Raw genomic sequence first — 17,973 nt, forward strand, 5'->3', positions numbered from 1 at the left:
TCTTTCCATTGGGGAAGATTAAACAGTGCCAGGTATTTCATTTCTCTGAGACATATGAGGTTGGGTTAGCTACTTCAACAAGTGTTTGTAGGGTCAAAGTGCATTTCAGACAGGACAAAGAATTTCACACAAGATCTGGGACCTGAAAAGAGGACAGAACTAGCAAAAGGGAAAAAAAATGTATGTTGGTTGGGAAGACTGACCAGCGAGCTCTTTCTGCTGGACAATGGAACATGCATGTCCCAGTGTTGAAGTTCTTGGATTGGGTTCAGGAATCAGTAGAAGTGATTCTCCAGCTGGGGTAAGCCAAATGCTGGCGTAAGTCTCCTCAACCTCTACATCAGGGCCAAGCTGTTTTCCAACAGTACAGACATGTTTCATGTTCCACAGTTTCAAGGCTATGGTTTGAAGGTTCCCTTCCTCATCATGGAACAATTGATTTTACCCCTTGTTTGTTTTGGTGTTGATCTTGGATTCAGTTTTTACCCAATAACTTTGCCACAAAGACAAATACACATCTCCCCCTGCCACACAAGCCCACACCCCTGCCTCTTTGGTGTTGCAGTCAGGTTCAAAATATTTCCATGCTTTGAGAGCAAGTGTCTTTCTAGCTGGAGAAATGCACTGAATTTTTCTTGTTTCCATCTTATTTAGTGGATAGAAGAGCTGTGAAGAAAAGCATCAGAAAAAGAGGATGTTTTAAGGATCAGATGTCTGTAAGCAGATTTTCTAACAATGGCAAGAAGAAAGCTCCTGAATTGCACTTCCTTTCTAAATACAGTGACATGATGAAAAAAATTCATATCTTAAAGGAAAGCAATTATTTTCAAAGACTTTGGAAGCAAAAAGCAGAAGAAATCAAAGCCAGAATCCCTGAAGAGAAAATTCTCTTGATAGAAGATGTGCAAGAAAACATTTATAAGCCAGCTGCTGCAGACTTTCAGAGTACCTATCTGGCCCTCAAAGACTTTTCCATCACCCTTGGGAATTTGCAGAGCCATTTTGAGAAGCAGTTAACAAATGAGAGTCAACTCACAAAGGAGTTTAGAATTATGGAGATGAGTGAAGGGAAAGGGAGTGGAAAAGCTGCCTGGGTAGATGCTGCAGTTGAGAAAATTAAAACCTACCTGACCCTGTCTACAGTGGTGAGCACTGCCAAGATGATTGATGAACTGCGGAAGACACTTAAGTTTAATGGAAATTTTCAGATTCTCGACGACTTAACAAAATACGTAAGTAGGACACACTTACTTACTTATACTTACTCAGTATAAGATATTCATATCTTATACTGAGTGCTCTTGTGGCTTCTGTGTTGGCAGGTCTGAATGGGGGACCTCTGCTTTTGTGTCTTAACTTTTAACTAAATCATACAGGACACAGTGGATGGAATTTTTCTTCTGGGATATAGATGTCACTGTTGTAGCAGTGTCCCTTTTAGCCTGGCACCTTTATAGTGGAGTAAGTGGAGTCAGGAATGTGATTCAGCTCACCCCTAGTCAGGCTCCTGCTTGTCCACAAATGAGTTCCCAGTGCCATTAAAGATGCCCAAAGGCATCTGAGGCAACTGTGCGAGGTGGATGGATGCAGGCATCTGTGCATCAGCAGCCAAATTCTGCATCAAGGGATCCTTATCAAGTGATTTGGAATAGACAGGGAAGTATTCTTTTCCCCAACCTCCATGGAAAGTTTCTGGCAGAACCAGGAATTAGAAACTCCAGGAGTTAAATAACAGATCCCAACCAAATATTCTCCACCAACACCAGCAATTCTTCCTTTGGCTTCCACATGTTCTTTATTGCAGATTTCCAGTTCTGATTGCTCCAGTCCTGTAAAAGCTAAAATGTTATATTTTCATAACCTTGTTATTATAGTAGCAGTGATGGGGCACTGCAAGTGTAACTCCCAAGGAGCAGCTAGATATTCTGTAACATTTTGTACTCTGGATAGCTTTCCATGTTTTGTACAGGTTTCCCCAGAAATTTAAAATTTGAGCAGACCTTTTAAATTTTGTGGAAAGGTCCTTTTAGTGATCAGGACTTCAATGCAGATGTCAGACAAGTTTTATATCATAACTCTGTGCCTCTGCTGCATGGACTTGTACTGAAATAACCAGACTGGGTCTATTACATAGATTGGATGAGAGCAACAGAAGTCCCTGGGGAGCTGGCCCTTTGGAAAAGACCCAGAGTGGCTGATGAAACTTGGATGTGTGGGGTGGAGGCAGAGGTTAGTTTCCCTCTTCTCTTACCAAGGGACAAACATCAGTATGTCTTGGGTTTTTTTTGCAGGAAGAGGTGGAATTTAGGAATAAGACACTTGATTGTATGACCCAGGACTTAATGAATGTGAAAAATAGTTTGAGCAACCTTCCAGAAGCGGTGCTGGATTTTTTGAGGGAACTTCTTGAATGCACAAGGAAAGGCTTTGTCTCCTTGATCAAAACCATAATAAAAGGTGAGTTATACTGGAATGTAATAGAGTCATCAGATAAGAGCCATAATAGAAAGGGATCAGTTAATCCCTACTTGTCACAACAGCCAGAGGCATTGTATTAATCAACAATGTGAACTCCTCAACTATGAAGCTCCTCAACTATGTGTTTCGGGTTTTGATTTTATCTTTTTTTCTTTTTTCTTTATTATTTACAGACAAAACGGAAATCCCTGCATTTGTGGAGCTGGCCTCAATTTATGCAGGTGAAAATGACATAGATATTGACAAAGTGCAGTTCTTCCGTGATGCCGTGACTGCTTCAGCACCCATCATATTTGACCTGGGACCCACATCTGGATTTGAACATTTCTCTGCAGCCCTGTCATTCATCAGTGAAGCCACTGCAAAAGACCATAATCTGCCCAAGAAGCTGGTGAGTCTACAAATCCCTTGTTCCAAAATTACTCGCACTTGTACTAGAGGAATTAATTGCCAAAGTCTGGTGCCACGCCCTGGGGGAGTCAAGACATCCAAGTAGGCATAGCAAATATGAGGTAAAATTTATGAGAAATTGTCATGGTTTAACCCCGGCCAGCAACCAAGCCCCACGCAGCCGCCCGCTCACCCCCCCTCACCCAGAAGGGTGGGGAGGAGGATTGGAAAGGGATGTAAAACTCAAGGGTTGAGATAAGAACAATTTAATAGGTAAAGCAAAAGCCATGCACACAAGCAAAGCAAAGCAAGGAATTCATTCCCCACTTCCCTGGGCGGGCAGGTGCTCAGCCATCCCCAGGAGAGCAGGGCTCCGTCATGGGTGACGGTTACTCGGGAAGACAAACGCCATAATGCCACATGTCCCCCCATTCCTTCTTCTTCCCCCAGTTTATACACTCAGCATGATGTCATATGGTATGGAATACCTCTTTGGCTAGTTCGGGTCACCTGTCCTGGCTGTGTCCCCTCCCAATGTCCCGTGCCCCTCCAGCCCTCTGGCTGGCAGGGCCCAAGGAACTGAAAAGTCCTTGACTTAGTACAAACATCAACCAGCAACAACTAAACCCCAACATTTTTCTCACATCATAGCCAAAACACATCACTGTACTAAGAAGAAAATTAACTCTATCCCAGCTGAAACCAGGACAGAAATCTATGCTGTTTGGGACTGAAGTTCAGCAAGGACACCTTAAAAGACCTCACATGCCTCTGTGAGGGCAAATGGAAGAAACCCATTAGGTGTCATGTGCAGAATACAGTGAATCCAATGCTCTGTATTTTGGGAAAGTCTAGTCTAGCACTGTCTTGCATAATCCTCTCCACAGAAACTCTAACATCCTACTCGGGGTACCATTTAACTGACTCCCTTCCTCCAAATTGCCTAAAGACTGGCAAAGAACAGCAGCTTCACAAAATACTTATTCACTGGCTTTGGCTTTTGGAAAGCTTGTCAGATAGATGCAGATTTGGGTGCAACAGCTATGCTTTGTCTCTTCAGGTGCAGCAGGCACAAAAAAAACCCCATTCTTACCAAAATCGTCCTTACAGAGCTGACAAATAGGTATTAGCTTTCATTCTGTTGTGAAGTTTTTTGTGTTGCTTTTTATTTTTTAACAGAAAGATTCTTGTGATAACAGAGAGTGGATACAGATGGTTCATGATTCTTATGGCTCTATAGAACGTTCCTCAATCTCTCAAGCCAGAGACATAAACAACAGAGGGATTTTTATCATCTCAGCACCTCAAAAATTCAAGGTAATGGTTCTCCACACTGAAGAGTGCTTTCCAGTGGGTTGTTTCTGCCTAAAGACATTAATATCCTTGAAATTCATTTCCAAGGAGTATGTCAGATAGCAAAAAGATCTCTAGTCAGGTTTGAAAGAAGCACAACCTTGTGTCACATTTTCCATTAATCCTTGGTTGTTTTCAAGGCAAAACAGACTTTTTTTATCCCCAGGGAGGAAAAGAAGCAATATTTTAATGCAAAAAATAACTTATCTGCTCACTGAGAAAGTAAAAAAAGGAAAAGGAAAGATTTAAAATGAGAACAGCCAACTCCATTTTTCAAGGAAAATGGTGCTTGCAGCACTCCCTGAAAGAGTGAGCCCTGCACAACAGAAGAGGGAAGGAATGATACACATCTTAAGACATGGGAAAACTTAATGTTTGGCTGTGATATGCAAGAATGTACTACTACCATTCTTAAAGGGCCATTGCACAAGGATGGGGAATTACACAGAAAAGAGGCAGAACGAGGCTGATCCTGTTACCTGCTTTCTAGGCTACCCTTGAGGACTGTGTTTCACTGCGATTACTGAAGGATGCCACAGAGGAAGCATCTCAGACAGATCAGAAGGCTAAAGGATACAGTCTGGCTCAGCTCATAGAGCTTCAGAACAAGCTTATGTTGGTCACCACAAAAGCTGAGCAAGGCAGAGAGGAGGCAAACCGCTTCCTGGAGGTAAGCCACAATGCAACACCAATATGTGCTTGGAAAACAGCCCATAAGGCTTGGGGTGTTTTGCTAAAATTATTTCATGGAGACATCCTTGGCCTTCAGCTCTGGCTCTTCAGGAACAGAGGTACCAATCTTGTGTGTAAGGCAAATTATAATTACAGCCTTGCAAGCTGATGGTAGACTGTGTGGAACTCTGACTTTCTGAGGTCTTGGCCTCATTCTGCATGTTAATGATGTGGGTATCTCCATCCAAGCAAGCTATCTAAGCTCCTGCTGCAGTGAATGAAGAGAAACAGGAGACTCCAGGAGTGTGATGGAGGTCACCCCAAGGTGCACACCCACCCCAAGCCAGATGCTTCACATACAAAAAATGGCTTTTTCTTATTTCTTATACAAGCTGTTTATTCAGATGTTTGAAGTGAGGTGTTCTCTCACATACCTGAGGACACACTCCAACTGCTTGCTCTCTGATCAATTGTAGGCAGGGCAGTACTTCAGTCAGAGATGAAGAAACCTCACAAGGGCCAAATATCTTGAAGGTGGTGATTCAGTGGGTGGGATACAGCTCATTATAATCTTCAGGGGTGGGATTTGCTTGCTACCTGAGACAATGGAGCTGTCCTTCCTCTATGGACCTCCTTCCCCCTGTAGGCATGTGCACGTTACTATGGAAAAGATATTTTTGAATAGTAGTAGAAGTCTTCCAGGAAAACACGCACTTCTAGAGCATTTCCTTGGCCAACAAATATATCCTGGGAAGAAGTATAAAAATTGAGCCAAACCCTTTTTCCTTTTTTTTTTCCTTTTTTTTCTTTTTTTTTTCTTTTTTCTTTCTTTTTTTTATCAGGTTTTACTAGATCTTTGGAAGAAAATGTAATGTGAAAAGTATTCAGTAGTTGTTGAAAATACATGATAATCCATTTCCATGTTTTGTCTGTGGCATGTTATAGATCCTGGAAAAAGTTCAAATGGTTGCAAAGCTGTACCTGCATCTTCTCAGAGCTGGCAATATCCTCTTCATAGACTGGAAGGCTGACATCTACTGCAATCCCCAACACAAAGTACAAGTTTACACAGAATTTAGAATTGCTGGCACCCTTGTTCAGAGCACCAGACCCGTCCTGGAGGAGCTAGATGGGCTTTGCAAAGCAATGGAGTACTGCCTGGTAGAATGGAAGAAATATCTGGAGACTCAAAGGGACACCTACTATCATCTCAACCTGTTCACTTCACCTCAGCTCTTCTATTTATGTGGCCAACTAGCCAAAGCCCATAATAGTGTAATAGAGCCACAGGTTCTTAATATGCTTTCTGTCGTAAAGCGTGATATTGAAGCAGAAGATATTAGAAAAGCCCTGGAACAAGCCCTCATGACTCCACTCGACTCTGTCAACACATCAGCAGGAGAAATATCTGTTACCTGGCATAACTATGTCGTTCGTTTTCCCCAGCTCATCAACAGCCTGGCTGAATCTGGCTACGATGCAGCAGTGGCAAAGGCAGCGCTGCAGAGCTGCCTTTCAGACTCTGATGTTACAGAGCAGAACCTCATGAGTTTTGCCTTTCAACAAGGTGATGACAAGGAATTGGTTGAAAATCTGAGCAAATTATATGATGAGCAGAGAGAAGCCTTTCTGCAGAAGTCAAGGAAATTTAAAAATAGGAACATAGATGTCAACAAGGAATCTTTTAACACCCTTGCAGAAGGTGAACTGATCACCTTCTTTGAGAGTTTGCAATTCATCTGTGACAAGGTGTGTCTGCTCTGGAAAGCTTACTGGGAGAAATACCCTGAACTTGTATCAGACAAATACATCAGCCTGGATGTTTTTGGAGAAACACTGAAGCAGTTAGCAGCTCTTGAAACTACATGTATCAAGAGAAGTTTACCAGTAGGCCTTGAAGCCAGGAAACCTTCTCTCATCATGTGTAAAGAAGAGGAAATGTTGCTCTACATGCTCTCCGTTTACAGACACACAGAGACAGCACCTGTCCCAACATATGATGAGGTTCTGGTGTGCACACCTGACACAGAGGAGGAAGAAGTGGAGCTGATAGTTAGGAGAGCTCTTTCATCTGATTCTCAAAACCAGAAAATCTACTGCTTGCTAGGTGCTGAGAAATTAGCGTACAAAGTTTCCAAACAACTGGAGACCCACTTCTTCAGCCTGCTGCAATCTTCTACAGTCCCTGAGTACAGGTTCATTATCTTTTGCGATGCCAAAGCTCACAACTCTTACGTTATCACAGCCTTCAACACCTACAAAGTTACTATCCCATGCTACTCTAAGACAGAAATCCAGACATACTTGAGCACACATCTCAAAGTGCCTTGTGGGACAGCCCCCATGGCTCAGGCCTTCGAAGAACCCTATCAGCAGAATGTGAAGTTCATCATTTCAGATCAAGCAGGAATGGGTAGGTGTTAGTAGTCCTACTGTGAGTCATGTCTCAAACCAGGAAGCTTTGAGAGGACCATGGCATACAACTGAAAGCCCTCTACTCTCCTCACATATGCTTAGTTTTGGGTAGTGAATTTCAAGAGAGGTTTTAGGCCACCTGGAAAGACTCCAGGTGACTGGGGAATGACAATGCAGTCTAGAAAACATGAACTTTGAGGGAGCTACAGTTGTCCAATTTAAAGAGAAAAAAATAATGGTGTGAGACTCTGGGAAAGAGCAAGAAACAAGACTGTCTCCTTAGGATAAGCTAGACCATAGAGACAGGAGTCAGTTGCCTGAATAAGCCTGGATGTCTTCTGAAGGACCATAGGCTAGCCCAGCTAGTGTCCATCTGCCATTCCAGAATGGGACAAGTGTTCTGTAGGCCCTTTGCAAGTCTCAGCAAGGTGTGCCATGCTTCCTACCATTTCTGAAACCTTTCAAGACATGTCTCCTTAGACAGTGAACTTTTCTGATATTTTACAGGGCACATCTAAGGTGAGTTGGTCAGGATCCAGGCCTTCTGGCTATGTCTGTACTAGTAACCTCAATAGGGCTGCAGTGGGGGCATGAGTTTGATCTTGCAATGGGCCATACTGCTGAAATTGTGAGCATAGACTTGGAAGATGTCCTTCATGTGACTGGGATCTGGTCCCAGGTATTGTTGTAAAGAGATTGTTGAGAGACGGTTACTCAGTTTGAAGGGAGTTCAGATGTCTGGAACAAGACTGTACTGTGCACAGGAAAGGGAGAGACTGACTCTGATGGTGAATCTTGGCCGTCTCTTCTGCTTCTGTTCCTTAGGGAAGTCTCACTTCGTGAACAACACCCTCCAAAAGATCCATGCCCAGCTTTGTGATTTACCAGTGGTTCACAAAACCATTAGGCTGCTGGAGTCAGAGATTGATTTCCAGTTCCTTCTGAAGGAGCTACTCTCTGTTGAGGAAATCCCAACTGAAACTCAGCCCATTGTCTTCCATATTGATGTGTCACCAGTGGTAAGAGTCTTTGTCTTGGTGGCTGAACATGGAGTGTCCAAGATCTCATAAGCTTTTATAGAAGAGGGTATTTGTGCAGCCTCTTGTGCTGGCTTATTCTCACATACAGTAGTAGGAACAGGTGCTTAAAATTTAAAGTGAGCAAGAGTTCTAGATACAGTTTGGAAGCTCAGGTGCCTGCATTTGCCTTGTTCCATGCCCACAGGTGCAGAAGCTGTATGATGTGGGTCCCATTTCATAAAAACAATCTTTCCTCTTACAGTGTACCAATCAGAGTGTAGGGCACTGGAGGATGGCTGAATTCAAACCAAGTGATCAGACACAGAAGCCCCCATACACAGGAAGCTCCATCTCACATCCAGTCTGGTACTTCTCTGGAAGAGGCTTTATTTAAACAAAAGGTAGCGGGCTTAGGGCAGAGGGTGAATCCACACAACCTATTTCTACCTCAGAAGGTCAGAGCACCAAGCATCCCATCATATTAACAGTTACAACTGTCTCAGTGTTGGTAGAATAGCAGTCCTGCACAAGAGTTGGAGCAAAGCTGTAACCTGGCGACAGGTACTACTACCTGCTGTGGTAGTAGAATAAGTGTGTTTTGATAGATATTTCCTTCACCAATTTGCAAATGTTTCTTCCCTGGCAGGTGTCAAGAGGTCTCTACCGATTGCTTATTGAGCTGTGCATCCTAAGACACATCCAGAGTCCCAACGGCTTGGTCTGGAAGTGTAAATCCTCTCATCTTTACTTGATTGAGTACCTGGCAAAAGGGAGAGGTGTTATCAGGACAAGGGAACAAGAGGTACTGCTTTGGGAGTGGTGTGCTCAGGTCAGAGGAACAGTAAGGGAGGATGTTAACATAACTAGGTCTGCACCTGCAGTAAAACCGCTAAATCCCAAGTCACTTTTAAGACTATGCATAATTTAGCATCTGTCTCTCCAATGGAGTAATGGCTTATCTATACAGAAACAAGCAGCTCCAGCATGTGCCTAGTCCAGAAAGGAAATGTAAGGCACTGTGCAGGGTTTGGGGCTTTTTTTCAGTTCATTCCTGGTGCAATATAGACATCCCACATGTTCAAAAAATAATGGAAGTCTCTTATATGAGAAATTAGCAAGGACACCCAAAAAGAGGAAATTAGGGATATGATGGAGAAAGAACATTATGAGTGGCCAGGAGAGGGTGAGTGGGGAGAAAGCATCCACCATCTCTTCCAACACAAGAACCAGTAGCATCAAACAGTATTAACAACACCAGCTCAGAACAAATGAAAAGGGAGTGATTCTTCATGGTATGGGTCATAAACCTGTGAGGGTCCTTGCCAAAGGGGGCTGTATGTGCCCCCTTTGGCCGGTTGACACAGCTGCAAGGTGAGTCTGGCCAAGTATTTGGAAAGGAAAGCTATTGTGGCCTACTAATTAGAGAAAGCAGATGAAGGTGGAGAGCACCCTGTGCTGAAACCTATCTGTTTGGCAGATCATTTGATGGTGGAAATAATCATGCTTGCTCTATTCTAGCTTTTCATTGGGCATCCACGCAGCACCAGGACCTCACAGGTTATGGGCAGGCTGGTATATATCCACCTGGGAGCATGCGTGGAGGCTTGGACAAATTTGACCTACATATGCTTTTCCTAGCTTCCTGACTTATTTATGTACAGAATAAAAAGCTCGTGCAGAAGGCTGGGCAACTGTCCTCATTGTAATGTGTGCATGCCTTACTGACTTTCTTTTAGGTGTCCAATGAAACAGAAGAAAAGTTCCTGGATCTTTTTCCTACAGTGAAATGTGTATCACCAATGCAGGTACTTGACCTGCTGGAACACCCCAGCTCTGGTCGTCTTTCTGAAATGAAAGAGGAATACTTCGATCGAGACATGTTAAAGAGTGAAGCTTTCCAAAGGTCTTACCAGTACCTCAGGAGATATAAAAGGGAGGAAAACCTTGACAGTTTCCTTTTCATCCCTGAGAGGACTGAAGGGACAGAGAAAGAGTGCCTGAAGATCTTACTGGAGTTCTGTGGGAGGCACAACCCTTCCTGGACTGAGCTTAGCAACTTCACTCATTTCCTAAACTTCCAGCTAAGGAAGTGTGAGAAATCAGTTTTCTGTAGCCCAGCAGTCGGAAAAGATTTCCAGGGGTTTAAAACATTTGTGGTAAAGTTCATGATCACCATGTCCAAGGACTTTGCTGTACCCTCTCTTGATATCTCTGATGAGAGTGTGTCAAGTGTAGGAAATGATGATGAGGAAAACAGCATTATGAGACAGTACCAGCTAAGACGAAAATGGGAACAAGAGTGCCACCCCTATATATTCTTCCATGCAGACAATCACTCCATGGAGTTCTTAGGTTTCCACATCAACAATAACTTGGATGCTATTGATGCCCATTCTCAGGCTGTTTTAGAAAGTAATGTTATCAAAGGTAATTTATACCATACCTTGAAAGCCCAGAATGTTCCTTTCAATAAGAAGTTTGAAGACTTGCCTAGAACAATGCAGCTGGAGACCCTCTGCAGAGTTTTTGGTGTGAGCTGCACCCAGGATCCAGATGAATCATACCAGCTGACACTGGACAACACCATGAAGATGCTTGCCATTCACCTGCGGTTCCAGTGTGGGATCCCTGTAATCATCATGGGCGAAACAGGCTGTGGGAAGACAAAGCTTGTGCAGTTCATGTGCAGCCTGCAAAGGGCAGGCAGAGACATGCAGAACATGGTGGTGGTACGCGTCCATGGTGGCACTACCTCCAAGACCATCCACAAGAAGGTTAGGAAGGCAATCGAGCTGGCACTCATCAATGAAGAGAGGCACAAAGTTGACACTGTACTCTTTTTTGATGAAGCCAACACATCAGAAGCTATCTTTGCGATCAAAGAGGTGCTGTGTGATCACAGTGTAAACGGAGAGGTTATCACTGACTGTTTAAAAGTAGTAGCTGCTTGCAACCCTTACAAAAGGCACACAAAGGAAACCATAGAGAAACTTGAAAAAGCTGGCCTGGGGTACCGAGTCCGGAGTGAAGACACACTGGAGAAACTGGGCTCTATTCCTTTGCGGCAGCTGGTGTATCGGGTCAAGCCCCTTCCACCTAGCTTACTGCCTCTGGTCTGGGATTTTGGGGAGCTGAATGAAAATACACGGAACCTGTACATCAGAGAGATTGTAAAATCCACCATGAAAACCAAGATTGCCTTTGGAAATTTGGACATCTTTACCAGTGTCATTTCAGCCTCTCAAAAGTTCCTTAGGAAGAATAAAGATGACTGCAGAATTGCCAGTCTTCGGGATATAGAGCGCTGCATGAACATTGCACTGTGGTTTTATAATTTGAGAGACCTGCTATTTCCGAAGATTGATGAGAAGAAGTATGAAAAGAAACAGAAGCCAATCTTAAATGATGCAGAAAGGGCCTTGGTCCTTTCAGTAGGAGCTTGCTATTATGTATCTTTGGAGAACCGCAAAGATTACCTGGAGGAGGTCGCAAAATGTTTTTCTGTCCCTGCATCCCAGCTGCAGCAAGAGATTGAGCTTTGCCAAGAGGTATTTCTTGATAACCTCTCTATTCCTGAGGCAACTGCCCGTAATGATGCTCTGAGGGAAAACATCTTCATGACAGTTCTATGCATGGACTTACGAGTTCCACTCTTTCTGGTTGGGAAGCCAGGAAGCTCAAAATCCCTGTCTAAAACCATTGCAGTGGATGCCATGCAGGGCAGGCTGTCCAAAAGCCAGTTGTTCAAAAGATTCAAGGAGATCCAGCTGGTGTCTTTTCAGTGCAGCCCCCATTCAAAGCCAGAAGGGATCATCTCCACTTTCCGACAATGTGCACAGTTCCAGAAGGGGAAGAATCTGGATGAGTTTGCATCCGTGGTCCTCCTGAATGAGATTGGTCTTGCAGAAGACTCAACAGAGATGCCACTGAAGACACTGCATCCTCTTCTTGAAGATGGAAGTGTTGATGATGAAAACCCAGAAGCTTACCAGAAAGTTGGTTTTGTGGGCATTTCAAACTGGGCCCTAGACCCTGCCAAAATGAACAGGGGTCTTCTTGTATTTCGGACTGACCCTAGCAAAGAAGAGCTCGTTAAAACTGCAAAGGGAATCTGCTCTGCATGGCCTCACCTTGAAAGCATTGAGAATTTGTTCCCTTCACTGGCAGAATTCTACTGCAAGGTGCTAAAAACACAAAAAAATGAGTTCTTTGGGCTCCGTGATTTCTACAGCTTGATCAAAATGATACTGTCCTACACCCAGGACAAGAAGTGCATCCCTCAAGAGGAGATTATTATAAAGGCCATTCAGAGAAACTTTGGAGGCTCTGATTTTATCAATCCTGTTGAGCTCTTCCGAAACTGCATCAGTGAGGTGTATCTGCCCCCTGACTTGGAAACCAGCCACACACTTCATTTACTGAAGGAAAATATGGGCAAACAGCAGGCAGGACTCATGTCTCGATACCTCCTGCTGCTGACAACCAACCGTGCAGCTTTCCACATCATCCAGATGACACAGCTTATAGATACTGAGAACTGTGAAATCATATTTGGCTCTGGTTTTCCACAGGACCAAGATTATTCCCAGGTATGCCGGTCTGTCAGCAGACTGAAGATCTGTATGGAGATAGGCAGGCCTGTTATTCTTTTAAATATACACAACCTTTATGAGAGCCTTTACGATGCACTCAACCAGTGCTTCGTTACCCTGGGGGGAAATTACTATGTGGACCTGGGTCTTGGCACTCACAGAGTGAAAAGCCGTGTGAAGGATGAGTTCAGACTCATTGTGATAGAGGAAAAGAATGTAGTCTATGCCCAGTTCCCCACACCACTGCTGAACCGTCTGGAGAAGCACTACTTGGATATGAACACCATCCTAAACTGGCAGCAGCAACAGCTGAAGCAGGACCTGCAGACCTGGACCAAGCTGTTTGTCTCCATGGACAGCAGCAAGTTCACCAATGTTTTGTCCGCCAAGCCCAGCCCCAAGGAACAGGATGTCTTCATCGGCTTCAGCAATGACACGACTGCAACTGTTGCTTTGGAGAGCACTCAGGGCAGGTCCTGCGGTGTCCTTGAGCCCTATGAAGAGTCAGCACTCTCTATTGCCAAAAGGAAACTTGTTCAGTGTGCAACCCCTGACTCCATCCTGCGCCTTAAATACTCCCTTCTGGATGATGCTGAGAAGATCCAAGACTTGTACTTCAAAGAGCAGAAGCACAACAGCCTTGCTAATGTTTTGGAAGAGGCAGTTAAATGGCATCCAAGGAAAGAGACAACTGCTGGGCTCTGCCTACAGGTATGTGTGCTTCACGGTAAAGCAGTGAGAGTAGTCTTTATTTTCCAGATGAGGAAGGTTGCCATACAACCTCCATTAAGACACTGGATAAATTCCATTGCTGAACAGTGACAGGCTTCTGCCTGTCCTCTTTGGTCCCTGCTCTGTCAGTTGTATCATACATGTGTCTGGCTTCTGCATTGTGGTCCTCTGCAGTCAGGGTAGGCTCTGTTTCTCCTCTTGAGCCAGGTGTGGTGAATCTGTTAGCAAACAGAGAGTGGATGCCAGCTCCTAACTCTGAAGGCTTTGGAGGTTCAAGGCTAAGATATCCGGGCATCATTCATTGCCTGCAGACAAGTGACAAACATCACTGGTGATGCTGTGGGGATCTCAGCAAGCCTCCAGCAAGACTATAGGTAGTTCTTGAAATTCTGCAGGTTGTGGATCAAGTCCACTGCCCCCTGACATCTATTTTCAGTTGTGCATGCCACAGAAAGCATCCTGATCAGTTCTCCAGTGACTATCACAGGAGCTCATGAACCTGTGTTCCCTAAAAGGGTAGCAGCTGAATCCCCAGACAGAATCTACAGTACTAGGAGCCCACAGCCTTGGGAGAGTCAGCCCAGTAGAGTCACATGTGGATACCATCATGCTAGCCCCCTAATTTTGCATGGATAGGCTCTTCCACCCTCAAGACTTGCAGTGCTCATGCACATCTTCCAGCAGGATTCCTTTGGAGTCAATGTCTTACAGCATCTGAGTCATTCCTAAGGATGAAGCTGAAGTCTAAGTCTTGTGGCATGAGGAATCAGGGCTTTTCTGGTTATTGACTATATTCACAAACTTCTTCCCTGTAAGCAGGGCACATTTCTGAGTCTTGACTTTAGGAAGCACTGGAAAAGATCCAGAAGGGGATCACTTCAATTTTCCCACCTGTTAGGGATAGTAATACAACAACTACACAGTATTTCCCTGGAATTTATTTCCCTTTCACGGCAGGTTTCTACACATGCAAGACTTCTAAATGAGAGAGATTTAGAAAAGATAAGGAAGGCACTTAAACTTCAAAATAAAATCTACTGTCTCTTCCTAAGCCAGTTTGACACCGAATACTCTTTCCGGAAGGAACTCAGGTGAGGAAATATTTACTTCTCAACTTTCTTTGTTGCCATTATAGATTGGTGTTTTGGGGAAAGGGGCTGAGGGGCATCAGGGAGAGTGAAGAATAGATATGGTTTTATGAATAAAGTAATAACAGACTATTTCATTGTCTGCAGTAATTTTTTTGCACAATCGTCAGAAGGAAAATTCCTCCTCATCCAGTTTCACTTTGATGAGCCACAGAGCAGCCAAAGGCTTCTAGCTTGTGCCAAGTAAGCATCCTTACTTCTTTCTTCTCTCCTTCTGTATTTCCTTAGTCAGATGCAAAGGTAAGGGAAGATGCAGTAGCCAACTAGCCATGGGATATAGTATTGGTTTACTTGTTCAGTGGAGTCATTGCAGATGTTCTCACATATCTTTATGCGTGTATCTGTGTGTGCACACTCATGCCTATGTTCTGTAGCTTAAATTTCCAAGCCTGTGTTTGTTAAGATGTTAAGATAAAGCATCCCTAACATCTCAGCTTTAATTTGTCTAAAAAAGCATCTTCTTCATTCTGGAAACATGCTTTATACATCCTTCCCACATTAAAACCACCTTCCCCCATCACGGTTGACATACACAGCACAAGCTACTCCAAACAGGGCCTAACACAAAATAACTTTTTTCCTTTTATTCATCAAACCAAAGGACTTTTGTCAGTTTAATGACATCTGGTGCCATTTGAGACATCCTAGGGAACCAAGACACTCCTCAGGGCTGGCTGATAGGACACAGGGCCTTCAGAAGACTTAAACCCTCCTGGGCACCAGTGAATGCTGAAGTCATTGACAGTAGTATTATATGAAGTTGGTCTCAAGCCCTTGAAGTACATTAATGACATTGTCCCCCAACCAGACACATCCTCTCTCAATATGATCCCTCTTACCCTCTTTCTTACTCTCCCACATTTGCCGTTCATATCCTTTCTTCACCATCTCAGCTAATGTGCATGTTGTCTCCTGAAATGCTGTATTCTCGGTGGATTTGTGCTTTTCTAGAGAGGTACTTGAACTTTTCTGCTCCTAATTCTAGGAAAGCTATACTAGGTTTTGGCTCATTTCCCTGCAAGTCCTGGATTGGTCTGTGTTGTGGCTTTTGTTGTCTAATTTGTCTGTATGTTTGTGGAAGATATTGCTAATGTTATACCTGTGACTGCTTGAAAAATATATGATTGGGCAGAGACCCATACATACAATAAAACAAATCTAGATTAAAATAAAGATTTGATATTCAGCAGTAAGTGAAATTCATCATGAAAGAGCTTGCTGAGGCATGTGACTGAATCATTGTTTAGAGAGGGTGTAGGAGCCATATATGAGCATGGCTCTTGAAGTAGCCAGCACCATCCTTGGCTCTTGGCCTTGCCACTACAGCACAGTCACACCTCAAGCTGTTGGTCTTTCCTAAAGCTCTGTCAGAGCCCTGGAAAGGCAGGGGGTGACTTTGGGAGGCTCTCTGCCCAACTGACAGAGAGAACGGACATTTTAGCCTCTCTGTTCTCTTTCTAGGTACTGTATCATAGATGAGAGAAGGAAATCAACAGGCACAGGCCCATCACATGTTGTGCTGGCCACTCAAGTTCCACGAGTTCTGGGAGGCTGCAGCTACCTGGCATTTGACAGTGGTAAGGTTGCATTTGTTATTTGGGTCCAGGGAGAAAGTGGGAGGGAAGGGAGAGGTTGTGCAAGGGCAAGAAGAAGGATCCAGGAAACTACAGACCAGATAGCCTCACACTGATCCCTGAAAGATGATGCAGCAAATAATCACAGAATCACAGAATGTTTGGGGTTGGAAGGGACCACTGGAGACAATCTAGTCCAAACCTATGCTAAAAGCAGGTTTACCTAGAGCAAGTTGAACAGAATCACGTCCAGGTGGGGTTTGAAAATCTCCAGAGAAGGAGACTTTATAACCTCTCTGGCCAGCCTGTTCCAGTGCTCGCTTGTCACCCTCAAGGTAAAGCAGCTCTTCCTCATATTCAGGTGGACCTTCCCATGTTGCAGTTTGTGCCTGTTGCTCCTTGTCCTGTCACTGGGCACCACTGTGAAGAGCCTGGTCCCATCCTCTTGACACCCACCCTTAAGATACTTGTATGCACTGATAAGATCCCTCTCGGTCTTCTCTTCCCCAGGCTAACCAGGCCCAGCTCTCTCAGCCTTTCCCCATAAGGGAGATGCTCCAGTCCCCTCATCAGCTTTGTAGCCCTCCGCTGGGCCCTCTCCAGTAGTTCTCTGTCTCCCTTGAACTGGGGAGCCCAGCACTGGGCACAGCACTCCAGATGGGGCCTCACCAGGGCAGAGCAGAGGGGAGGATCACCTCCCTCCACCTGCCGGCCACGCTCCTCCTGATGCACCCCAGGGTCCCATTGGCCACCTTGGCCACAAGGGCACATGCTGGCTCATGGGCAACTTGCTGCCCACCAGAACTCCCAGGTCCTTCTCTTCAGAACTTTTTTTCCAGCAGGTCAGCCCCTTGCCTGTACTGGTGCATGGGATTGTTCCCCCCGAGGTGCAGGACCTTACGCTTGCGTTTGTTGAACTCCATGAGGTTCCTCCCCACCCAGCTCTCCAGCCTGTCCCGGTCTCGCTGAATGGCAGCGCAGCCTTCTGGTGCATCAGCCACCCCTCCCAGTTTTGTATCATCAGCAACCTTGCTGAGGGTGCACTGTCCCTTCATCCAGGTTATTGACGTATAGGTTGAACAAGACTGGACCCAGCACTGACCCCTGGGGAACACCGCTGGCTACAGGCCTCCAGCGAGACTCTGTGCTGTTGTTCACAACTCTGAGCTCTGCCATTCAGCCAGTTCTCAATCCACCTCACTGTCCACACACTTTCACCCACATTCCTGATCTTACCTAGGAGGATGTAATGGGAGGCAGTGTCAAAAGCCTTGCTGAGGTCAAGATAGACAACATCCACTGCCCTGCCCTCGTGTACCCAGCCAGTCATTCCATCGTAGAAGTCTATCAGGTTGGTCAGGCATGATTTCCCCTTGGTGAATCCATGTTGACTACTCCTGGTAACCTTCTTTTTCTCCACATGCTTAGAGATTCTGGAAACCTTTTCCAGACGCATGGAAAGTGGTAAGTCAGCATGGATTTATGAATGACAGATCAAGTCTGAGCAACCTGATAGCTTTCTATGATGAGATGACTGGCTTGGTGGATGAGGAAAGAATGGTAGACAGTGTTTATCTTGACTTTAGAAAGGGTTTTCACA

General features: G+C 44.7%; 1 protein-coding gene across 3 annotated transcripts in view; it reads left to right on the forward strand.

Annotated features, from left to right (window-relative positions):
• The window catches only part of LOC106630970 (E3 ubiquitin-protein ligase rnf213-alpha-like), a 66,012-nt gene that overhangs the window by 18,722 nt on the left and 29,317 nt on the right, over positions 1-17,973 (forward strand). For all 3 annotated transcript variants that reach the window (XM_055701908.1, XM_055701909.1, XM_014277632.3), the window contains 12 exons: positions 655-1,232; positions 2,292-2,457; positions 2,652-2,869; positions 4,048-4,185; positions 4,712-4,891; positions 5,839-7,306; positions 8,134-8,327; positions 8,974-9,129; positions 10,064-13,630; positions 14,609-14,742; positions 14,887-14,982; positions 16,261-16,376. In XM_055701908.1, coding sequence (XP_055557883.1) covers positions 655-1,232; positions 2,292-2,457; positions 2,652-2,869; positions 4,048-4,185; positions 4,712-4,891; positions 5,839-7,306; positions 8,134-8,327; positions 8,974-9,129; positions 10,064-13,630; positions 14,609-14,742; positions 14,887-14,982; positions 16,261-16,376 — 7,011 coding nt within the window. The remainder of the gene's footprint in view (positions 1-654; positions 1,233-2,291; positions 2,458-2,651; positions 2,870-4,047; positions 4,186-4,711; positions 4,892-5,838; positions 7,307-8,133; positions 8,328-8,973; positions 9,130-10,063; positions 13,631-14,608; positions 14,743-14,886; positions 14,983-16,260; positions 16,377-17,973) is intronic.

The sequence above is a fragment of the Falco cherrug genome, chromosome 2, assembly GCF_023634085.1.
Source record: "Falco cherrug isolate bFalChe1 chromosome 2, bFalChe1.pri, whole genome shotgun sequence".
NCBI lineage: Eukaryota > Metazoa > Chordata > Aves > Falconiformes > Falconidae > Falco > Falco cherrug.